The sequence below is a fragment of the Mytilus californianus genome, unplaced genomic scaffold (assembly GCF_021869535.1).
Source record: "Mytilus californianus isolate M0D057914Y unplaced genomic scaffold, xbMytCali1.0.p SCAF_11, whole genome shotgun sequence".
NCBI classification, from domain to species: domain Eukaryota; kingdom Metazoa; phylum Mollusca; class Bivalvia; order Mytilida; family Mytilidae; genus Mytilus; species Mytilus californianus.
The window spans coordinates 62789258-62814376 of NW_026262593.1; the positions used below are offsets into that span (position 1 = coordinate 62789258).

General features: G+C 32.6%; 1 protein-coding gene across 1 annotated transcript; it reads right to left on the reverse strand.

Moving 5' to 3' along the window:
* Nucleotides 1-10897: 10897 nt before the first annotated feature.
* LOC127720486 (uncharacterized) lies at nt 10898-22374 on the reverse strand. Its single transcript, XM_052227072.1, has 3 exons — nt 21660-22374; nt 13642-14549; nt 10898-13159 (listed from the first exon to the last, which is right to left on the reverse strand). Exons 1-3 carry the CDS (start codon nt 21987-21989, stop codon nt 12250-12252), a joined length of 2148 nt encoding a protein of 715 aa, XP_052083032.1. The 5' UTR covers nt 21990-22374; the 3' UTR covers nt 10898-12249.
* Between the last annotated feature and the right edge of the window lie 2745 nt (nt 22375-25119).

Sequence of the window (25119 nt, forward strand, 5' to 3'; positions counted from 1 at the left end):
CAACTTGAAGGTGTTTGGCTCACATATTGAGTCTTTAGAGTCGAAACGTTATTTTCGAGTCACAATTTTTTGTATAAAAGAGCGTGCGATTTGCATTGCCGTCAGATGTGGTCGAACATTTAGCCATAAAGGACTATAAAAATTGACACATTTTTAAGGTTAGCTTAATAAAAACTTTTTGAGTCCTTTGAGTCGACTTCGGACTCACTTCATATTTAAAGGGAATAACTACTACTACCATTGTTCAAACGACTAGTTTCCAGAGTCTTTTTTTAAATAGAATAAACTATTTAAGTTAAGCTATTTATTTTAGGTCAACGTGACCTTCATATTCAAACGTTAATTTTATACCGAATTTTTGTATAAATCTCATTATTAATCTATTGCTAAGTATTGCATTAGTCTATGTTGCTTGACCAGAACTATCCCTACGATTTCTTACTTAATTTTGGTAACTATTTATATATTTCTGAAATTACACAGCTACGCCCCTCCTCTCTGTTACAAAAGAGTAGCTTTACAATAAGTGGTTGCTTTAAGCAAATTAGTATCAGGTTTCCAAATCTCTTAAGTCTTAAAGGTTGCAGACTTCACACGAGGCGGACACGTTAAAGTATACAAGTTCAGCGAAATGGACGACACATTAAACTCCGAAACATATAATTGAACCAAAAGTAAAAAAACACACAAGACTAACACAGGCTAGAGGTTCCTGACTTGGGACAGGCGCAAAAATGCGGCGCTGTTAAATATGAGATCTCAACCCTCCCCATGACTTTTAGCCAATGTGGAATAAACAAACACACAGCAATACGCACAGTAAAACCCAGTTTAAAGGACGTCCGAGTCCGATGTTAGAATAGGAAACAGCAGAAAATAAGCTAATGACAATGATCGACGTAAATTTAGGACTTCTAGCACTTACTGACATGCCAGCTCCAGACCTCAAATGAACTGATTGAAATACTATGTCTTCATCATATATGAAAATCAAGCACAATCCTTCCCGTTAGGGGTTAAGTATCATGCCATCATAAATGATACGAGAAGAACATAACCCGTATCATGACAACATTATCGATATAAAATGCACGTCTTAAAACTGAATTATAAACTAGACGTAATATCGTAATCGAATTTGAATGGACAATGAAAGCAAAGAGCCAACAGGACCAATCACCACTTTATTTATTTCACTTCGATGTCATTTAACCAAATCTTTTAAAATTTCAATTTTTAAATGTAGATTTATAGCAAGTTTCAAAATAAACAACTATTATATTTTTTTATTTTCAGAAAACAGTGTCTTCGGTCTGGAACTCAATAGAAAAATTCAAACAACACCTTGCATATTCCAGAATGAATGTAATAAAAGACTATTATATCATCATGGGGGATAATGAATATGTAAAATGTTGGTCCATATTTAAAATATACATCGTCATTTGAACATCCGAATTTCTGGTGTTTTGTTTGAGGAGACTTTTTAGAGTTCCGAATCTTACAGGAAAGTCAAAACCAAAAGCTTAACCAGCAGAATTTCACTCAGAAAATTTGCTGGATTGTTCAGCTTTTAGCCAATTTTCAACTGGTACTTGAAAAGGGAAAACAGATAAGCATCCTTTCAAGATCCTGTTAGAATAACTCATATTCATGTATGGAAATAAAAGAAAGATGAAGTCATTCTTACGTTATGCTCTTATAATTATATACTCAGAGGTAAAATATACAATAATTATCCAATAAATTTTGGAATATGAACCAATTAATGCAGGCGTGTTCTCTGCTTGTTGTGAACAAAACTATAGTCATGATTAGTTAAAATGTTATTTAAAGCAGTATATCTTTAGTCTATGTTCTGAATAAACGTGGGACCATTTTTCAATTTCTACTTTGCATTAAAAAAAATACCCTTATAGAGACCGAAATCGAAAATATCAGTTAACAGAAAGAACTTAATTTGTAGCTCACATGGCCCAAAGGGCCAAGTGAGCGTTTCTCATCACTTGGCGCCGTCGTTTGTCGTCGTCGTCGTCCCTTAACTTTCATAAAAAAAACTTTTCCTCTTTTTTCAAATTTGACCACAATCATGACTGGGCTGTCTAGTTTTAAAAATATTGACAACACAAACCACAATCAAAACTAAAGGTGAGCTCAGCTGCCTCGAAAGGTTAAGGTTCACTATAATCTTTTAACAAATATATGCGCGTTTACATGTCAAAACATTTCCCGAGTACATACTAACTTTAGCAACTGGAAATGTTTTAGGCATGGCTAGACTTAGATATAATAAATTAAATTCATTGTGTGTTTTTTTAAATCAATTTTAAAATTAACATGCGATTTTTGGTCATTACAGAAGGTATCAAAATAAACTAGCTTGAGTAAAATGTTTGAGGTGGTCACCCCAGGTAATTAGTGATTTGTATTTGTATTAATTTATGTAGACAATAGATGAATATCTCTATAAGAAGAAGTTAAAAGTAAATTTAACTGAGTGGACAGTATCAAATAAAATTCAGGTAAAAGTTATTTTACTATCTTCTGTAGTGTTGAAAAATTAATTTTGAAAATAATAATAATAAATTTTGAGGTGTGAATAAGACAATTTTTTTCAAAAATTTATGGTGATCATGAAGCGGTTCCTGTTTTAATTTACTATTACTTGCATACTAATAAAGAACAAGATTTTGATAATTTAATTGCATCGTTCTGTTCTAGATTTATTAGGCTTTTATAGAAAAAAATAACTCTAGCTGTTGTAGCTATAGGAGCGCAACAAACAATAGCTCCAGTTTGTTTCATTGTTTTATTGAATCAAACAACATTTAATCAAAATGTTCCCTTCAACACAGTTATAAAAAGCTTCCTTTTTAGCTCACCTTGCCCAAAGGGCCAAGTGATGTACCTGCTGATCATTAACAGTTTTGATGTAAATGGACAGTAGGTAGATCTAAATATTCTGAAGATTTCTACCCCTGTCAGATTGTTGAGTTCTACCTACTGTTCATGAGCATAGAGCAATAAAGGCAACAGTAGTATACCGCTGTTCAAATTTGACATGGGTAGAAATATTCAGAATGGAGATCTACCTACTGTTCATGAGCAAAGAACAAATCTGACAGGGATAGAAATCTTCAGAATTTTGAGATCTACCTACTGTCTATTTACATCAAAATTGTCAGACGACATCTTAATGGAGTTATTGCCCTTAAATGACAGATTTTACCATTTTTTTCATTTTTGCCTATTTCCTTGAAAACTATAATAGATAGATAGAAATTTAAAAAGCAAAAAGGATCAGCAGGACCAGATCCACAAATAGGTCACCATGGCCAAAATTAGTCGACTCTTTATTGGAGTTATTACCACTTAAAGACGATTTTTACGATTTTTTTGTTGTCTTATATCTGATAAACTATTATAGATAGATCGAAACTTTAAGAAGCCAAAATGATCAGCAAGACAAAATCTACAAATAATTCCAATGGCAAAAATCAGTCGACTCCGTTTTGGTGTTATTGTCCTTTACCGACAATTTTTACATTTTTTTTTTGGTTTTTGCCTTATATTTAAAAAAAATAAAATAGATGTATCGAAACTTTAAGAAGCAAAAATGATCAGCAAGACAGGATCTACAAATAATTCTAATGGCGGACATCGTCAGTTGACTCTTTATTGGAATTATTGCCCTTTAATCACGGTTTTTACCATTTCTTTGCGTTTTTGTTTTAAATATGGACAACTATAATAGTCAAATAGAAACTTTAAAAAACAAAAATGACCAGCAAGACAAGATCTACAAAAAAGTCTAATGGCCGAAATAATCAATCGGATCTTTATTGGAGTTATTGCTCTTGAACGACTATTTTAATCATGTTTTTGTGTTTTGTCTATTATCTTAAACTATAATAGATAGGTAAACACCTGAAATAGCAAAAAATTATCAGCAAGACGAGATCTACAAATAATTCAACATTTTTGGAAATCGTCAGTCGACTCATTATGGGAATTTTTGCCCTTTTATGACAATATTTTGCCTTTTTTTTTGCCTAATGTCTTAAAAACTATAATAGATAGATAGAAAATTTTAAATTGCATATATGATGAGCAAGACAAGATCTACATAAGGTCTAATGGCTGAAAGCTTAAGTTGGTTTTATATCGGAGTTTATTGCCCTTTAATGACGATTTGTACCAATTTTACTTGTCCATTGTAGAAGATGCACATCGACCTAGGTGAGCGACACAAGCTCTTTAGACCCTTTAGTTTACATAAAAAATATTTTGATGATGCATTAATTGAGAACTTTGACCCTCGAATCAAATATCTCACCCATTTATATATCGATTGGTAATAACTTATTGAACAAGTATGTTTGACGTAAAATTAATATACAAATCAGGAGCTTGTAATTTAGTGGTTTTCTTTGGTTACTGTCTGTCTTATTTGTTTTTTTTAATTTATTGTTTTAAATCAGACCGTTCGTCTTTTGTTACACGTTTGGTCTTATAGGAGACTTTGCATTACGGATTTTGATCACAGTTGAAGGCCCTAAAGTGAACTCTGTGTAATAGTTATAGCATTGAATTGATTGATTAAGTTATAGGTGTTTAACGCCTCTTTCAGCACTATTGTACTTTTTTGTGCCGTCAGTTTTTATCAGTGGAGGGAGCCTGAGTACCAGGTGATAACCACCGACCTGCGGTAGGAATTGTCGCATTGGCAATCATACCACATCTCTTTATTTTATATAAGCTTCATCCATTTTTTACTTCGAAAAAAAATCACATTTTCTTAAAATCAGGATCTTAACGATAACGACTTTCGCCAGACTTCTTTGAATTCATCTATAAATAGTAATTATCTTTAAAATGTCTTAAACATCGTCTGGTGTTTTACGTTTACACGCATATTTCGTATCGGAACTCGATGATGATATTGAAATCGTTCTTGTATATGGAATCAAACAAGGCCTCATTTCAGAAATTGTATAAATGCGATCAAGAGCGTCAGACACTTTATAAACTATATAGCTGCTACTACAGTTTGTCGAATTCGAAACAGAATCTTCGGTGCAACTGGCCACAATAAAACAAGTTGCCAAGCCAGTTTCCACGTCTTCTCCAACACACACACTAGCCCCACTGTCGCCTCCTTTTGCAAAGTCTTTTGTGTCCATTGTCAGATACGATACTGACCCTTCAACCTCATATCCAGTACATATGCCTTTTTGTCAATTGGGTACTGTTGCACCCCGTTTATATACATTACGCTGGTATATTTTGGACAAGTTCCCTCTGAATATTCGACCGTTTATAAATTTACCGGCTGTCGTTTTGAGACCAAATGTGCAAGTTAACATTTTTTCTGGGGAAACTAGAACTAGCGAAAAGTCAATATATGGATCTTTTTTGTCGTCTTTGTTGCAATCTGAATGGTTGATATACACGTTCTTTCCTAGCTTTGAATACTCATCTAGTGAATACGGATGTTCTTCTTCTACAATTACATGTGCACAAGTTGTAAAAAAATATTTGCCATTTTTGTCCTCCAGAAACATTTAAAGCGATCAAAACTTTCTTTCTTCATCACTGCAGTTTACACTTTCTCTTCTATTAACTTTACTACCTTGTTCGAGTTTTGAGAAGAGAGTGATTTTGCGTTGTTTATATTCAATTCGCAGATGGTACTTTTCTGGAGGATCATTGAGGTAATTCTTTGCATAAGCACTTACTAACCTCCTCTCATCTTCGTCGTTGTTTTTCAGATAAATGCATATATCATTTTTAACACATCCAAACCCTTTCACGAGCTCATTTCTAAAATTAAAAGATTACGAAGCTTATCATGAAGTTATAAAAAAATATCAAACCCTTGATTACATCAAATAAAAATGCGTTACAGTACTATTACATTCAAATTTGATATTCAGTAGTGGTACAATGATTTTATTAGCCATATTTTATAATATTTCTGATTTAAGAATCGGGAAAAAAAAGGATTTGTCTCAAATGTATAATACATCATGACAACTGTTTTCCACTCATGAATTTGTAAGCCGTTAGACCCCATTGAACGTTCATCAGAAATGGTCTTTGAAAACCTTGCAAGATCTTTGGTATAACTGTTGACGAATTTGTTTAAAGAATCGAGAAGTTCTGTATAAACGTCTTTAGCCATCTCTTCATAATCATTTCTACAAAAAATATTGTCACACTTTGCCAGGCAATTGTGGGTAATACTCGTCTTTGGTTCTTATGCCCTTGTTGTTGGCATTTAAAGGGTTGATGGTTCTTTTGTCATACTTCTTGTTAGTCTAGTAGATGAATACTTTGGTGTGCAGCCATTGTTTAAACAAATTTGATCTTTTTCAAATAGGATTTTCTTTTCTTAAGACAAATATTAAGTCTAGTTTCAAGTTTTTTACAAAACTGATTAGTTTTGTTGACTGTTGAAATTTTAAAGCCGGCAAGCCTGTCTTTTCTGTCGATTTCTTTTCTTAAAAGCTTACTTAAATTTCACATTTTCAAACGATTTGATATTTGCGATGCTAAATTACAAATTCTGAATCCCGATTTTGAAATAAATTTCTCAATACATTGTATGTTAAAATCTTTATTCTTTACTAAATCAGCTAGTTTGTTATTCGTAGAGTCAGTGAAAAGTTGTACCTTTTCATGAATTCTACTAATAATACGAGTAAGACTGTTCAGCAAACACATTCCAATACGAACAGGAACTTGTAAGAAAAATATCTTCTTGAATATCTCATTCTGGCTACTCTTTCTGCTGAATTTGAATTGTATTTCATCGCTGAGTTTCTCAAGTTCATCTGTGTCATGGACATTGTCGTCTTTTGCTTTCACAAGGTAGACTATATTTTCAGGGCGATCTGTGGTGTCGTTTACAATATCTAACAACGTAATGTCCTACAATATATTTAAAGATATTATTTTAGAAACGAAGCTGCTGTACATGAAAGGCATTAAAAACATAGTCTAGCTCAGGATATGTATTGTGATAGCAAATAAGCTGACATATGGTTAAAGGGTGGGGACCTTACTTGATACATCTAAAATATATTCAAACCCAGTCCATACAGCTTATATTAACCTGCCTAAACTGTATTTACCTTCACACCATATATAATGTTGATGAAAGTTTTTCTCCTTCATCTAAAAATAAGAAGATGTGGTATGATAGCCAATGAGACAATGTATGCAAAGACAACATACGTTTGAAAAAAAATTGACTGATTCAGCATGCTATATATTGAAGTTATACAAAACACTGTATAACCTTATTTGATATAGCGAACACTATTTACCATCTCAGAAGGTGAAATTAATCTGTGAAGTGTTGGCAAAATTAACCAATTTCAGTCCATTCTTAAATTTTTATGGAATAGAAACCATTATTCACTTAAACATCAAATGGTCCTAATGCCATTGCTTATTCATAAGTTAGTTGTACGGGGAGCCCTTTGATTTATTTATGATAGAAAGCGATAATGCCAGTCTTTGACCTCGTATAGATAATTCTTACATTTGTTATTAATCCTCTATTTTGATTTAATGAATTGCAAACCTTAGCGGATTGAGTGAACTGCTTTATCCTCATATCCGAAGTAGCAGCTGTAAACATTTCTATTTATTTACGATATGTCTTGCGTATATTGCAATGAATGTTATATAAGAGACTAATCAGTTATAGAATTTGGTAATGGGTTCGTGTCTATAAAAAACCAATATAACAATATACTGGCTTAATCAATCGCATCATACTTCCAAACGTATGTATTCAAAGGCAAATCATTCAATAGAACATAGCCCGATCTTGTCAATAATATCTGAATAAGACCAAACATATTTTGCACAAGACGGCAAATTCAAAGACAAGGAAACCCTAAAGAAACACATAAAATAATCAAATGAACCCGTTATCTCGGTTTCCAAATCCATTATCTCGTTTTTCCAAACCGTGATCTCGGATAACCAATCCGCTATCTAAATGTCTCAATCCGTAATGCCCCCTTCACATACACGGATTTTTATAACGAGTCCGTACGGATCGCCCAAATTCACGGATCCTTTCGATTTGGCCACTTTTACGACCAATTGAAGAGTTGTTACAAGTTATTACGAGCATTTTACGTGTAGTTATGAGTATTTTACGGATAGATACTTACACTTTACGTATTCTTACGTTTTGTTTACGATTTGGGAAAAGCTACAAAAGCTGCAAAATCGTAAGGACTCGTAAAAACTATTTAGTAAGTATTCGTAACAACAAGTAAACAGGTTGTAATTAACGCATGAATACTAATATTCCGTAAAATACTCACAACAATCCGTTATAAGCTCGTAAAATGCCCGTAAGTTGCACGTATTTATCTGTTACAACTCGTAACAAATCGTGGATTTTTGCCGTAGATGCATCTATTAATAACTCGGGACAACTCTTAAGTCAGTCGTAAAAGAGGCCAGATCGTAAGGATCCGTGAATTTTTGCGATCCCTTAGGACTTTTAACGGTGTATGTGAAGGGGGCATTATCTCTGATTATTGACCCGTTATTTTGATATTTCGATCCGTTATATCGGTTAAAGGATCCGTTATCTCGGATGAGATATCCTTCCTATAAAAGTTTTTAGTACTAAATACGGACTTTAATGCAAAATCTTAACCAATTTTAGTGACTCATGCATTAAATGTAGGTCACGGCAACTTTACTTTCGTATTGATCTCGTTATTTTTCAAGACACATCCACTGAACAAATATCATTCCTCAATGCCTTGTAGTTGTTTTGATCTGAACATTAAACATTAAAAAGCAAAACAACCAAAGTCACTCATGAGTAAAATGTAGGTCAAGGTGTCTTAATTTTGTTATGGACCTTAACTCCAAGATTAACCGGGGACGAACGTTCAACCGGACAAATATACGAACTGACCAAACATTATATCCCTTCTCAATTATGTTGTACGAGGGGATAATTAAATCAATCCCGAAAAAAATACGAGGTAAATCGTAGGTGCTCTGTGCCATTTTCTCTAATTATATGACTATTTAATGGAGAAGCCATTCTCTTGTATTGTATGCGTTTGATCACATTGCTGTAAAGTTTCACCCATCCAGTAACAATCAGCGACCACAACTTTTGAACAGTGTGCGTGATATCAACTAATAGAAAGGTCATTTTGTATTTAGTTTTCTTTCGCATTCTTGTAAATTTTCTTTTTATTTCCTCAAGTGATTCTCTATTTATCAACCCGTAACCAAAATGTCACCAATTTCAAATTTATCAAGGTCCATTACTACAGGACAAGTGCTAATCAACGAAAATCAAACCAAAACAGTTTTTAGTGGTCATCAACATTGCGATAAAATGTCTAAGCAATCCGTCAAAAGGTTCTCTTTTTATCATTGGAAAACCAAAATTTCATGCATTTTCAAGTCTATCCAGAGCCATAACTCTGGGACGATAAAAGTGAAATTAACCAGTGAAATCGATCCCAAACTGTATTAGTAGCCCATGCAATTCAGGAAAAAAAATGTGCAACAGACACGGACGGACATGAAATTAATCATATACCGCAACCATATTGGGCGATGGTAAAACGAAATTTTTAGAAGACCTTCACTTCATCTTTCCACCAAAGTTACATTTTATCTGTAATAATAGTTTCAAAAAAGACTTCTAAATTTCGACCAATCAGAAATAGCTATTTTCTGTGGATGCCATAAAGTCGGCGCGTCAGTACAAATAATAGAAAGTTTGTACAGGACATCTCAGCCAATTACAGACAAGTGTGCATATGACGGCCATATAAGATTAAGATCACCTTTCAAGCCAAATGAAATATTTTTTTCTGCTATGGCCTTTTTTCGTTATGTGTATATTACACACACAACATTTGGGCTTCATTGCTATATAATCAATTCTCGTGTTATTGGTTATGTACAAGCACCTACTTCAGTTTGACGGCAATTGTTTCTTGCACATATATTATAAATGTAAATACAGGAATAGGAAGTAAGTCAAGAGTATGGATAGTAAAACGAACGCACACAATAAGCAACACATTAATTTTTTTCTTTAATGAAATGATATATAGTCAAAATGATCCATAATGACACTATGAATTAAACAAACATCCGGAAAAAAAACTGATAGAAACATTACAATGTAATATTGCAACACAAAAAATCTGCATGAGATTTGAACCCCTTCTTAAACACAATCTATCACTAACAGTTCTATGCGCTACCGATGGAGCCACGGCGACTCTTGGAGACAACTTTGTTATTAAGCAGCTATATAGGTACACTTTAGTGTTGTTCCACTTTTTTTATTAAAAAAGTTGATTTTTAGGTATTAAGGACACACTAAACCAATTTCATTTTTGAGGACAAAAGTTGTATAAATAACAAAAAACATAACTTTGTTTTGGTTTGAAATGTCCTTCTCGGGGGATTCCCTGTTTTTCCCACCTAAAAACACGGTAAATTCCGCTTATTTTACTTTCATCTTTTTTGGGGGGTTAAATTAACTATTTTTCAGACATATCATAATATATAAAAATCGAGATATTGATCAAAAAACATTTTTATTTCTTGTTTTTATCGTAAGTTGTATTCTTTCAGCACTTTTTGAAATTGGCCCTTCTGTGAAAAAAATCAGGGGGAATCGGCCTCACCTCTTTCCAATTGATTATATCCCAAAAAACAAGGACACACACCTGTCATTTTTCTGCTTTTTAAGTTCCGTTATTAATATACTATCAATCTACAAGTCTTTGAAAAAGTTTGTTATTTTGAAACAGAGGAGCGAACATCTTATAGCATTTTTGACATCCATGTTTTAACATACCACCACGTTTAAAAAAGCCTTGTTTTAAGCACTAGCTTTCTTTCAATTTTCTTTTTAAAACAAATAGTGTTTACATTTATTATTACAAGATAAATTTGCGTTTTTTATGTGTTTTCCTTAGTATTTTGCACTTTACTTACACATCGTTTGATTCAGTTAAGAAGCGATAAAATCTTTATTACATAAATGAAATCATATAAATGAGATCCATATGATGTGTGCTATGTTAAAGATGATAAAATAGCTGTAACTTTGAATTTTTTTTCAATCTAGAGACAATGATTATTGTAGACAATAGTAAAAGGACTGTAAAATAATTTTTTCTGCCGTTTAACCCTAATCGTCTTAGATCCAAGATTTGAATATTCATGAAGATTTATAATCGCGTTATTTTTGGACTGGTTGGTTTACAGTATCAAAACCAAACCTCTGACTCCTACTGAGTCCCATCATAAATGCTAGTGATGGTAATATATTTGTTATCAGCGAAACACGAACAAGAAGATTTTTTATCCTGAATTGAAAAAAAATATGTCATCAGAATACCTAAAAGTTATTTGTGTTCACCGTGTTTATTGATTAAAGTGAGATTCATGGTACCAACCTTAAGTTAAAAAACAGTTTGCAGAATGGCTGGCAAACTGTGTGGACACATACACACGCCAACCTTTTTATCGAGGTCGACTTGCTGTAGACAGGAATGGATTTACTCATAATGCTTCCAACAGGGTAGTGGTAAAATTAAGAAAACTATGTGTGAGGAGACGGAATCTATAGACCTTTGTCAATAGATATTAAAAGAGATATAACTGAAATTTCTTTAGTTGCTACAACAGTTTGTAACACAAATAGTGTGTTAATTTTCAAATTAGGATTTAAAGAATGAACTTTTTAATGTAATTCATAATTTACTAAATTCTAAATTAGAAAGCTTTAAAAAATTTCTGGAATTGTTTTTTGAATAGGCCTTTGATTTAAAAAAAAAACGATAGAACATGCGTGTAAAATTTTCTACTGTCGCCTTTTTGATTGATATTGAATTCTAGGTGAACAGTCTTAAATATCATGGTATAACTAAAAGTATCACATGAACTTAACAATATCAAGGTTCCATGGAAGAGGACAAGTCAAGATGATTCCTGTCAGATGGACTTTTTTTTACCATACACTCATATCGAAAAGAGTTGCAAAGTTGATTATAAAATCTGAGAAACGGAACTAATCACGAAAATTCTAAAGCAGTCACTGACACATAGGTGTTTCACATTTGAAAGGCAAAAAGGCGTTAGAACATGTTGTAATTATGGTGTAATGGTGTATAATGCATATTCTAATTGTGTTAACGACTTTCAGCATTTTTGGTTCCTTTACGGTTAGAGGTGCTCTAAGTCTGAAACTGATGAGGATATTGGAATCGTTCTTTTGCCTGGGATCAAACATGGCCTCATTTCAGACACTTTATCAAGAGCATCCGATACTTTATAAACTAAATAGCTGTTTCCGTATGTTGAAGCACTTGCAGATTCGGAATCGTCAATAGAACCGCCAACGATAACAAATGCAGCTAATCCCGTGTCCACATCTTCTCCAACACAAACAATGGCTCCACTATCGCCCTCTTCTGCAAATTTTTTAGTATCTACCGTTAGACACAAAAGAGAGCCTTCATCCTCAAATCCAACACACTTGCCTTTTCTTAAATAAGGTGTTGTTGCGCCCCATTTATAAACATTTCGCTCTAAAATTTCTGACAAGTCCCCTTTGAATATTCGACCGGAAATGAAATAACCGCCAGTCGTTTTTAGACCAAATGTGCAGGTTAAGGTTCTTTCTGGAGACACCTGAACTACCGAAAAATCCATGTAAGGGTTTTGTTGGTCGTTTTCATTGCCCTCTGATTGGTAAATAAAAACGTTTTGACCTAGTTTTGAATTGTCATCTGGCGAATATGCATGCTCTTCTTTCCCAATCACATGTGCACAAGTAGTAAAGAAATATGTTCCATTTTTGTCCTCAAGAAACATTCCGAGCGATCCGTATTGTCTAGGCTTATCAGTTCGCGTCGCAATCTTTTTTTTATTAATTTTACTTCCTTGTTCGAGTTTCGAGAATAAAGTGATTTTGCGTTCTTTATATTCAATTTGCAGCTGGTACTTCCCAGGAGGGTCATTAAGATATTTCTTTACATAATTGGAAACAGATGTCTTCTCATTTTCATCATTATTTTTCATGTAAATGCGTATATTGTTTCCAACACATCCAAACCCTTTAGTGAGTACATTTCTGGAAAAAAAAGAGTTGAAAGTTATAGTGAGAGTAAAACAATTGTCGAATGTCTTGGTCATCTGAAAACAATGTGACAGGTGTAACAAGCAAAGGATGGGAAATCCTGTATATTTAGTTTTTAATATTGATATTATTACTTTTAATTATCAAATATTCAAATGTTCGTGTACATTGTGTACTCTAATGATTTTTTTTATGAAATCTTAGAATAAAGGAAATGAAAAGAATAAATTCCCTGATGCAAGCCTCAGAACATAGAGAGTTTGTGATTTTGGGTTTACTAAAAGATATTGATATACTAAAAATGTAGATTGTTTTATTGTAACCCGACTTCGTCGATTATAATTCATATAATGCCACGCAAAAAGCATTTGATCTCCCTACATTATAATTTTATTTTCAGCACTGGTTAAAACATTAAACAGTTTTTATCCTTTTATTTGTTTACCATTAAAAAATTAATTGTCTAAAGTATATACCTCATCGCTATTGTTTTCCACTCATGAATATTTAAGCTGTTGACCCTCCTTGACCGTTCATCTGAAATTATCTGCAAAAAGTCTTCTAGATCTTTGGTACATCTTTTGAAAAAATTAAGCAGCTCCGTATAAACATCTTTTGCTATCTCTTTGTAATAGTTTCTAACAAGAATATTGCTACACATTGTCAAACAATAGTGTGTTCTACCCATCTTTGTTTCTAATTCTTGTGATGACGGTGAGACTTCGGCTACTGAACGTTCTTTTGTCATACTTCGTGTAAGTGTCGTATATGCAGCCTTTGTTGTGCGTCCATACAGTTTATGGTACACTTTTCTCGAAAATAATTTTCTTTTCTTAAGAATAATATCAAGTCTAGCCTTAATATTTTTATCGAGGTGGCAAATTGTGCGGCCTTTTGAAAGCTTTCCTCCCACGAGTAAGTATTTACTTTCAATTTCCTTTGTTAAAAGCTTACTTAAATCTCTTATATGTACACGATTTGATCTCTGTGATGCCAAATTGCATATTTCAAAATCAGAATTTGAAATGAATTTCTCAAAACAGTTGATATTAGCATTTTTTTTCTGTACTAAATCTGTCATTTTATATTTAATTGAGTCATTAAAAAAGTTCACCTCTTCATGAACTCTTTTCAAAATACGAGTAAGACTATCAAGCAAGCACGCTCCAATACGAACTTGAAGTTGGTCGTCTTGTGATAAAAATATCTTTTTGAATATCTCATTCTTTTTAATCTTTCCACTGGTCTTCAAGTTTATTTCATCGCTTAATGTCTCGAGATCTTCTATATTGTATTTTGAGTTGTCTTCAGGGGCTTTAACAAGGTACACTACATTTGCAGGATGTTTAGTGACGTCGTCTACAATGTGTATCAGTTTATAGTCCTACAAAGATATCGAAGGAATATATTTTATATTAGCATTTACCATATACCTAAACATACGTTATAAGAATTATGACCGATAATGATTTAATTCGAGAGAAAACAACTGAAAAGGTCATAGGAAATTATCAGCCTCACGTTGGAGGTTAAGCTAGATATAAAAACAGGTTTAATCCACCATTGTCTTCGGAAAATTCCATTACCAAGTCAGGAATATGACAGTTTTTTTTCCTTTCGGTCTTTTGATTGATAAAGTTTAACGTTTAATTTTGTCAGTTTTTATCGACTTCCCGTTTTTAAACTTACCTTGGTGTTTGGTATTTTTGTTAATACGTTTTTATATTACAAATACTAGAACATGAACAGCGATTATTTGGTTGTTTTTCTCGGAGAAACAAAGAGGTTTTAACACGGAGGAAAAGTTCACACTTTATTTCACGTTAAAAACGATCCCTAGAACATGTTACAGGGCTTGCTTTTTGTAAATGTGCTTGAGAAATCGCTAGTGTGTAAATATCAAAATTATGTATAACATATAATAAATTTCAATATCAAATGGTATTATTTCTTCTGTGTTTTTAGTATTTTTCGTTTTGCATTAATTTCCGTAGATTTCATCGGTATAGTGGAACCACAAAATTAAGTGTTTAACAAATATCATAAACATATAGATTAAATAAAAATAAGAAGATGTGCTATGATTGACAACTATCCACCAAATATAAAATGACGTAGAAGTCAGCACCAATATATTTCACGAGTGAACCAATATTGATCTGAAACGGTCGTTTTGATCTGAACAACTCTCAAAAGACTTACCATTAAACTGTTAAGTAATTTCCAGACTTATTCACTACGGTTATTTCAGTAATCCTAGAGACAATTTGCTTGCAGTCAATTAAAATCTGTTCAGTCTATGTTCATTCTATATTCAGTAGTTGTCTTTTACATGTACACATCAACAGTTGTCTGAAAAGCTACTGAACAGTACTGAATTGACTACAAGCGAATTGTCTGAACAGCACTGAATTTACCGCAGGGGAGGGGTATGAAAATTGACCGAAAGACTGAAAAGTGATGCTCAGATCAAAATGACCATTTAAGATTAAAATCATCTACTATATCGCCGTTTGACATTCAACAATGAGCAAAATCCATACTGCATAGCAAGCAGACTTCTACAAAACCACAAAATCACGATTACATGAAATTTGCAGCACAAGAATAAATGATTCCACAGTATCTAGAAATTTGCGAAAAGTGTATGATTAGACGAGGACACTGAACCTGCAACTCAAATGTTCGGATAAAAAATAATGGGCGCTCTCAAAATTATCAATAATTTTGTTATCATGTGTTATCTTGTGTTATTTGTTCATCATTTAGAAGGATATGATAATGAACTTATCTGGGTTTGACTGAATAAGTACGTGTCACTTTGAATGTTTATTCAAATGATACCTTATATATAACTATACACTTTTCGTTTAATAACCATGTTATCGGACGGACTAATATTCTTTTTGTATTAACTCCAGGTGTCTAGATGGAAGGAACGACAATTGTTTACTGATTTAAGATATTATATACTGTGAAAGTACTTAGTGGGTATCAATTTTCGTGGATTGAGCAAAAGTTGCATGTTCGTGGGTTCTTAGATTCGTGGATTTTCGTGTTTTAAAAAAAAATTCAGGTGAAGACCCCATCTGAAACGAAGATTCTTGAAAATAATCATATGTTGTTCATTTTCACTTACATTTTCGTCTTTCATTTCTGATAACATTCATTAAATTTTTTAATAAAATAATTCCTTTCAGAAATAAGCTGATTATTCATCTCTGAATACAAATGGTCTTATTGAAGGAAATTGCAGAGTAAACATTTTAATTGTTGCACATATGTAATCAGAAGTGGTGACACTAATTAACCCGAGATCGAACAATCAACAGATTAACGATCATCAAGATTGGGCCATAAACATGTCATTTAAAGAACAGGGTTGCACAAGAAATGCTACAAATGTAATTTGAATTAGAAAAGAAAGCCCAATAAGAAGTTATAATTTATAGTGAGAAATATGAGTAGATAAAATGAACACTTCATCATCATATATCTTCAACGGAAGTCTGACTTTCATCTTTCAAAACTATTTTTTTCATGAGAATAAAAAGGTTAAAAGTAGTACAACTTATGTTAATTAAAGATTAAAATCCAACTGAAGTTTTACATGCTATACTGGTGCTACTACACTGCATATAGTTCATAATGCGTTTGCTGATATTCAATGTTTTCTCTAGATAACTATGATTTGCCCGTATCTATGTAATCAAACCTACAGGGGATCTTTCCATGTGTTTTTTTGGACAACACTCGTAATATTTCGTTGGACACTTAAATTCGTGGATAAAGCCTCCCACGAATACATTTGTTGTACCACGAAAATTGGTACCCCACGAATAAAAGTACTTTCACAGTAATTGAAATAGATACACCAAGAAAAAAAACATAAGGGAGTCGCCAGTGTCAAGAACGGAAGAAACGACATTAGTTTACTGATTTAATTAACTCGAAATATATTTGGAACATATCAACCAAGACAAAAAAAAGGGAGTCGCAGGTGTCTAGAGCGGAAAGAACAACATAAGTTTACGAGTATAAAAGAAAATTTGAAAACATGTGTGAATGTATCCACCCCAAAAATAAATCATAAGAGATTCGCATTTGTCTACAACGGAAGGTACTACATAAGTGTACTGATATAATGAACTCGAAAATATATTTGGAATATATCCACCAAGACAAAAAACCTAAGAGAGTCGCATCAATTTCTGCGGGAAGAGACCAGGAGAGTCAACATGGTAAGTTTATCCTGCTATGCAAGCAGGGACCTACATGTGGATCCAGAGTTTATCAAACCAATCACGAAAGATATGGGGTAAATCTTTAGATCGGACGACAATTCTGGCGTTAGATGTATGACCTTAATATTAAAGCAGATTTGTCATTTTGATTTAAATGGGCATTATCTACGAGATAAGATAAAAAATAAAATATGATATTTTTTTGTTGAATCATTAATGAAAGTGCAAAAGTGAAATAACAATTTGCTTCTTACTAACATAAGAAACATTGCTCTTGCAAGTGAATAATTCGACCTCATTGAATCCGTATTCATGTAACCTTCAATTTAACCCCATTCGCCTGAGATGGGTCATGCATGTATTCAACTATTAATAGGAAAAGAGTATCAACATTGAAAGTGAAACAAGGATGAACCATTTGGTTGACTGATTCGATCTACAACAAAATCATTCTTATACAGGTAAAAACGATGATGAACATTCTTTTAACCTACAATATGAAATCAAACACACCTAGAAAAATCCAATTGCACGCGGTCATTTTCTATTTATATTTCTTTTTATCAGGCGGATACCCACTTGAAATTAAACAAAAGAAATGGAACTCTTTGTTAGAGAAGGTAAACAAGCAAAATTGGTATATTTGAATTGTTTACCTCTGTTTTTATAGGCTTTAAAAGTTTAATAAATGTGCATAATTTAAGATTTAATGCATCTTATATACGTGTTTTTACTTAAATTATAGTATGGAGCTTCGAGATATTTGTAGCCTTTTAAATTATAGACACATTTTCATAAAACAGTCGATTGTGGTAGATGCAAACACAAGTGGATCTTTTTTTGTGCATAAGCATAAATTATGCCGAAAAAAATTACACAGAAAGATATTAGATTGATCTTTTTAAAGCATTAATTTGCATCTCTGCCCCCGGCGACAGTTTTTTGGGGAAAAATCCTAAAAATTGGCAATAATTTCATCGAAAAGAGAAAGTCGAGTGCACCTTTTTATGTTCTGGTGTGTTTGAGTTGACTATTCTGTCTTGTAAACGTATAAAGCAAAAAACATCATCTCGCTTCAGATTCTATTATTTTTTATATTAAGGATACAGTTTGATTTAATAACATTTAAAATTCACAGTACTAAAAAATGAAATATATGGGTCAAGTGAAATACCTTTCTAATGAGTCATGACAACAGAGTAGGTGTGTTCGAATAACAAATTTTTACTAAAATTACTTTACGACAGACTTTACAAGTGGATCTTAAAAATGCATAACTTCAAAAAAACTTCATTTTTTGTGCGTGTTATCTAGGGTTATTAGTCTTCAACCTCTGAAAATTTTTAGTCTGCCCTTCCACAAAATATTTAATTTTTTTTTTAATTTTAACTTTCGAAAATTCCACCTGACAATCGATTAGACAATAGTTTTTAAGTTGACTAAATGCAGAAAAGTACAATTAATGATGCTCAATAGATAGTAGATAAATTTGTCTTTTAAAATACAACTAGCATATAAGGATTGTAATGGCGCTATGTGGATAAATTTATCTGTTTTCAAGAGTTAAATTGGCAGCGCGTCATCCCTACAATGGCTTCCATTTTACGATTGTAAAAATTAACTGGCGTAATGGGGAGATAATTTTGACGAAGTAGAATCCTGACTGTTATGTTTATATCAATTTAAATGACCGTCGGCATTCTTTGGAGGTCATCTCGAGGGTTAATTAGATGACGTCTAGATAAAAATACACACGATATATTACCGAGTTCAGGCACTATCAGGTGTTTATTTTAAACTGTTTGTAATTTGGATATACGTTTCAGTGTGTTATTAATCAAATGTTAGAATTTGAGTCAATTCAGTCATGAATTTGACAGCTAATGTCCATTTAAGATAAAGAATATTATATAAATGTCGAATTGAGAATTTTTTTTTTTTAACTAAAGCAAATGCAAATTGTATAAATACGTTTCATTTTAGGATCACCTAAGAACATCGGATACATAAATACAAAACTTCAAAAGAAAAAAATCACATATCAAGCTCGGGTCGAAAATTTGTTTATAATGTTACGCCTGTGACAGAAGAGTGATGCGTTCATCAGAACTGTATTTTTTGTCTCTTATTTGATCAAACATGACAATACATTCCTACATTACGCTAATAAAAAGGAAAATGCCCAGTGCCTGTCATCCAACATATGCAAAAATGAAATTGTATATGAACCCCCCTTATCAATTACATATACTGTGTCGTTGGTGAATTTTTCAAGTTGTTACCATTCTTGTTAACTGGAAATAAGATACAGGGTTACAAATTTGAATATAAAACTTTGATTTAAAATGTGACAGAACTGTTCCTTAGCAAGTCAAAAACTAAAAAGATTTCCGAAGGTATTGATGCAAAAAATTACTTTTAGCCAATGTTTACTGTTATCGATGACCTTTTGAAATTTGTTTTTATTAGTTGTTGTTGCGGATTTGTACTTATAGACTATGTGTTCATTCTTTTTAAAAAAAATCTTATAAAAATTCAATTTAAGTTACTAGTATACATTTAAAATATCCTTTATTGTTTTTTGTTTGTTCTGAATATGTATGAAATAATTGACACTGGAATTAAAACAACACTATAAGTGACTTCCAAGAAATTTCAATTAAATGCAAATATATATTATTGATTCATTAGCCATTCGATTTTTGTTACCATCTGTATAAAAGAGGGGCGAAAGATACCAGAGGGACATTCAAACTCATCAATCAAAAATAAACTGACAACGCCATGGCTAAAAAAGAAAAAAGACAAACAGACAAACAATAGTACACAAAACACAACATAGAAAACTAAAGACTAAGCAACACGAACCCCACCAAAAACTAGGGGTGATCTCAGTTGCTCCGGAAGGGTAAGCAGATCCTGCTCCACATGTGGCACCCGTCGTGTTGCTAATGTGAGTACAATACTAACTTAGTAAATAGTCTATATCGGTAGGTCACATTCGTGAAAAGGGAACGGGATTGTAAATCGTTTGCCAGTACGTTGATAGTTGTATGGACGATTTATGTTATTTCTAGGAAATTTCAGTTAAATGCTAATATTTATTATCAATTCATCAGTCATTTGATTGTTTTACTATCTGCTTAACCAGTTTACCAGTGCGTTGATTATTGTATGGACGAGTTTAGTTACAACACAGATAAAGATTAAAACGGGCACAAGTACTCAAAATATGATAGATCTTTAATTCATACATTTGTTCGGACTAGTTTATTATACTCATTTCCCCCTTTTCTAAAGCTTGTATTCACATTCGACTATGAATAGCCGACCACACGGTGTGGATTTTTCTCATCGTTGAAGGCCGTATGGTTGCCTATAATTGCTTACATCCACTCCATTTGAACTTTGGTGGATAGTTGTCTCATTGGCAATCATACCACATCTCCTTATTTTTATAATAAACAGTAGACCGTATTATTTGCAGATCTAACATTGATTGTACTATATTCAAAGTTAACTTGTACATACTATTGGTTTGTTTATCCTATTTCATTATATCTCCTAAAATAAGTTTGATTTAACATACTTTTCTAAAACGTATGGTATCTATTTCTTACTTTAGTTTCAATTTAAAATGTATTTTCATCATCATGTTATTGTATGTAAGGATAACTTTTGAATCACTTTTGAAAGCCAAGTGACAGCGAGACAAATTGCCTCAATAAAAGAATAAATTGATTTGGCATTATTGTCAATTACAGAGACCAAAGGATAAGGAAAAAAACAAATAAAGGTCATTGTTTGTCCTTCAACAATGAGCGAAGCCAATATCGTATAGAAGGCTTTGAATACCGCATTTCTTTGGATTTCATTTTTGGTCGGTTTGTGAGATTTTGTTTTTCTGTATGTATTGATTCTGTCTGGCAAGGGCTTGAAATTACCGTTGTCCTGAAAACCTGACGATATTTTTTTTTCAAAACCATTCACCTATTGGTATGCTAATGTGTGTATGTCTTTGGAGTAGACATGAAATATATACTATTTTGCGTTAGCTTTTCATAATGACTTATAAACGATTTAGACTTTATCACTTTGTATCTTCTTTCTATTTTGTAATATTTGAAGTGACGGTGAATACATGACAAATCATTTAATATAAAAGATGAAAGATATATCAATGTAACAGGTAATGTTTCATTATGATTCAAACTATATAAACAAATAGTTAGTTTATAGTTAAAACTTACTTTCTCACTGAGGCAACATATCCCCTGTTTTCTTGTTGGGCTCAATAAAACTACCACAACCTTGGGTTTGGTATAATCTTCAAACATCTTAATACTCTTTTTAAAAGAGACAATTTTACATTGATTGTGACAACCAACTATAAAATCAAAACTATCAACATGCGAAAAAGTCAATACGCTTATGTGAGGCTTACGAAAAATGCTACCAATCTCGTTAATGCTTGTTATTTTCTTGAACTTCTTAGCAAGCTGTTCATTAAACGACTTCTGTGTCAGCCAAAGACACGTGAAAGCTTCGGAATCAACCTCTAGTTCATAACAGGTAGCCATATTTGTTGATCAACTGTTAACAATTTCTCCAATAGATTTTCCAATGTCTATTTTGAATTATTAATGTTTATCCAAGCACTTCCGTGTTGTAGTTGAATTATTGTTTTCTTTTTGTGCCTTATGTCCTGTCCTACATTATATTACATCTGGTATTAATTATATTTTTAAAAATAAAAAAGATTAACCGAAGTAAGAAGTAAGTAATAAGCTACTTTTACTTCAAATAGGTGCATTCAACAAATTTACTGTACCTTGACTATCAAATAAAAGTATACTTTATCCTCATGAATCATAAACCCTAAGGTATTGGATTTTAAATTCGGGTATAATTTCTTTCATTATAATGACGTCATTCAGTCTAAATATCAATCGTGTCTTCAGGTACAGCAAATAAACATTATACAAAATTGAGACATAATCATTAAAAGATGTTAAACTTGGTATAAAAATGTTCACAATGATCAATAAATTAATGTCAGAATTCTGTTGATTGGTTTACGCATAGAACCTTTGATAACTTTTTATCTCAAAAACAATCTTACTGTGTAAATTTCAATCCGGTTTGAACAATCATTTAACATGTTTTATTTTTCATTAAATGAAAGGTATCATTTGTAATTCAATATACTGTAATCAATTTCAGGTATATTTGAATAGGATTGAATTGCGTGTTAAATCAGTTAACGAATCAATATTCCTGGTGTACTATCTTTGATTCATTTTCTATTGTCTATATGAATAACCGGAACACGCCGATTCTCTGCATATATTATAAAAAGTTAGTCAAGAGAGTTGGATACATATTAAAGAAAAAAATCAATTGACATGCAGTAAAAATAAAGATCATGCAGATACAATAAGAAGACCACACGTTATACATCATTCCTTTGATATCTGTATGAACTAGTTATACGTTATCCCTTCGATATTTGTATGCTATGTTGATTCGTCATGTTTTACATATCTGTACGAATTATTAAAATACGTCATTCCTTTGATATATGCAAGAGCTATTGAACGTTTTTCCTTAAAGCTATCAATACGTCATTACTTTGATATCCGTATTAGCTTATGAAATGTCTTCCCTTTAATACCTGTATTAGCTTTCAATCAGTCATTCTTTTGATATTTAAATGAGGTATAGATACGTGTATACGTCATTCATTTGATATCTGAATGAGCAATTATCTTTACGGCATTCCTTTGATATCTGAATGAACTATAGATACGTCATTCATTTGATATCTGTATGAGCTATTAATAAGTCATTCACTTGATATCTGGATGAGCTATTAATAAGTCATTCACTTGATATCTGTATGAGCTAACACGTCATCAATTTAATATCAGTATTCGCTTTATATACATCATTTCTTTGATATCTTTATTAGTTTACCATTAAAGGTATTGATGCAATCAACATCAGCAACGTTCTACATCACAAGGAGGTAACATCTAAAATTCCACTTTATTTCTAAAATCAGTCTGTTCCTATTGTATCCTAAACAGTTACACCAAAACAATTGCATCCAAAGTATTTAACTATAAACAAGCATAGCAGAACCTTGATTTAAAACAATACCTAAAAAACCCTCTGACATTTGACTGTTCCCACTCGCCTTAAATTTACAGCCCCTCAGGCCATGTTATTACTTGGGATCTAAACATTATTCAACATGGACATCTCCGAAAGGTGATATCTCATGGTCCTAAGTTTTGAGAATCCCAACACATCAATTGAAATCATAACTTCAAAATAATTACGGATTCCATTGCCAAGCATGGGCTAAACGAGAAGAAGTTGAACTGGACACCTTGTAAGAAAAGGTCAAAACAAGCAGGTCTCTGATAAAACGTCGCATTCATAAGTTGAAATGAATGATCGACCAAAGTCCGTTTTCATAGACAAAGAGGCTGTGAAATGTCTATCATATCTTCACGTTAAGTAGGTTGTTGTTCCTGCGGACACAGCTTCAAATAATATTGTCTTTGTATGTAAATCGTACTACTACAAGTGTCTTGTAAAAGAACATATCATTTGACAAGGATGAGATTTTGGCGAATCATAAGTCCTTCATGGCTTCAATAAACATTACATTGAACAGCAAATTGGAGGACTTACATTGTTTGTATTGGATACCTAAGCTTCCCAAAGTTCCGTACAAACAACGGTACATTGCCGGCTCATCTGCATGTTCGACAAAAGAATTGTCAATTAGATTGACAAAAATTCTGTCCGCAGTGAAAGAGGGTCTTCAGAAATATGTGGATTCTAAAAAACTCTAAAGAACTTCTGGATAATTTTATATCTCGATCTTTTTCTGAAATAAGTTCTATCATTACTTTTGATTTTTCAACCCTGTATACCACCATTCCCCATGTGAAATTGAAAAATTGTCTAAAAGAAATAATCCACAAGGCTTTTCAACATGAAATGGTAGCATACGATATAAATTTATTACTTTGGGAAACCATACGGCATATTTTGTGAATAGTGAACAAAAATGTAAAACATGCTACACAGAGGGACAAGTGATCAGTATGCTGGAGTTTCTTATTGACAACAAATTTGTTGAATTTGGAGGTAGACTTTTTCAACAAATTGTCGGCATTCCTTTGGGAACGAACTGTGCGCCTCTACTTGCCGACCTCTTCTTATTTTCATATGAGTCGGAGTTCCTTCAGACACTTGTCAAAAACAAGAAGATCAAAGACGCCAGATCATTTAATTTTACATTCAGATATATTGATGATGTTCTTTCAATTAACAATCTAAACTTTTCTGATTGGGTTCCAATACTATATCCCCCAGAACTAGAAATTATAGAAACAACAGACACGGCTTCCTTTGCCTCATTTTTAGACTTATACTTCGAATTTGACATATGCGGTCGTCTCAGTACCAGAATCTATGACAAACGAGACGATTTTAATTTTGAAATTATCAATTTCACCCGCCTTAGTAGCAATATTCCAACTTCACCTGCATATGGGATATACATTTCCCAACTTATTCGGTATTCAAGAGCTTGTAACTGCTACTCAGACTTTGTAAAACGTCACCAGTGTTTGAGCAGAAATTTGATGAACCAGGGGTATGTCAAAGAACGTCTCGTCCTTTTTTCTAAAA

Bases quoted from the DNA above. Each gene is read 5' to 3' on its own strand.
- LOC127720486 (XM_052227072.1), bottom strand. From the start codon at position 21,989: ATGGCTACCTGTTATGAACTAGAGGTTGATTCCGAAGCTTTCACGTGT. The intron at 14,550-21,659 runs GTAAGTTTTAAC...ATATCTTTGTAG, and splicing joins TATGTTGCCTCAGTGAGAAA to GACTATAAACTGATACACAT. The intron at 13,160-13,641 runs GTATATACTTTA...TTTTTTTTCCAG, and splicing joins TGGAAAACAATAGCGATGAG to AAATGTACTCACTAAAGGGT.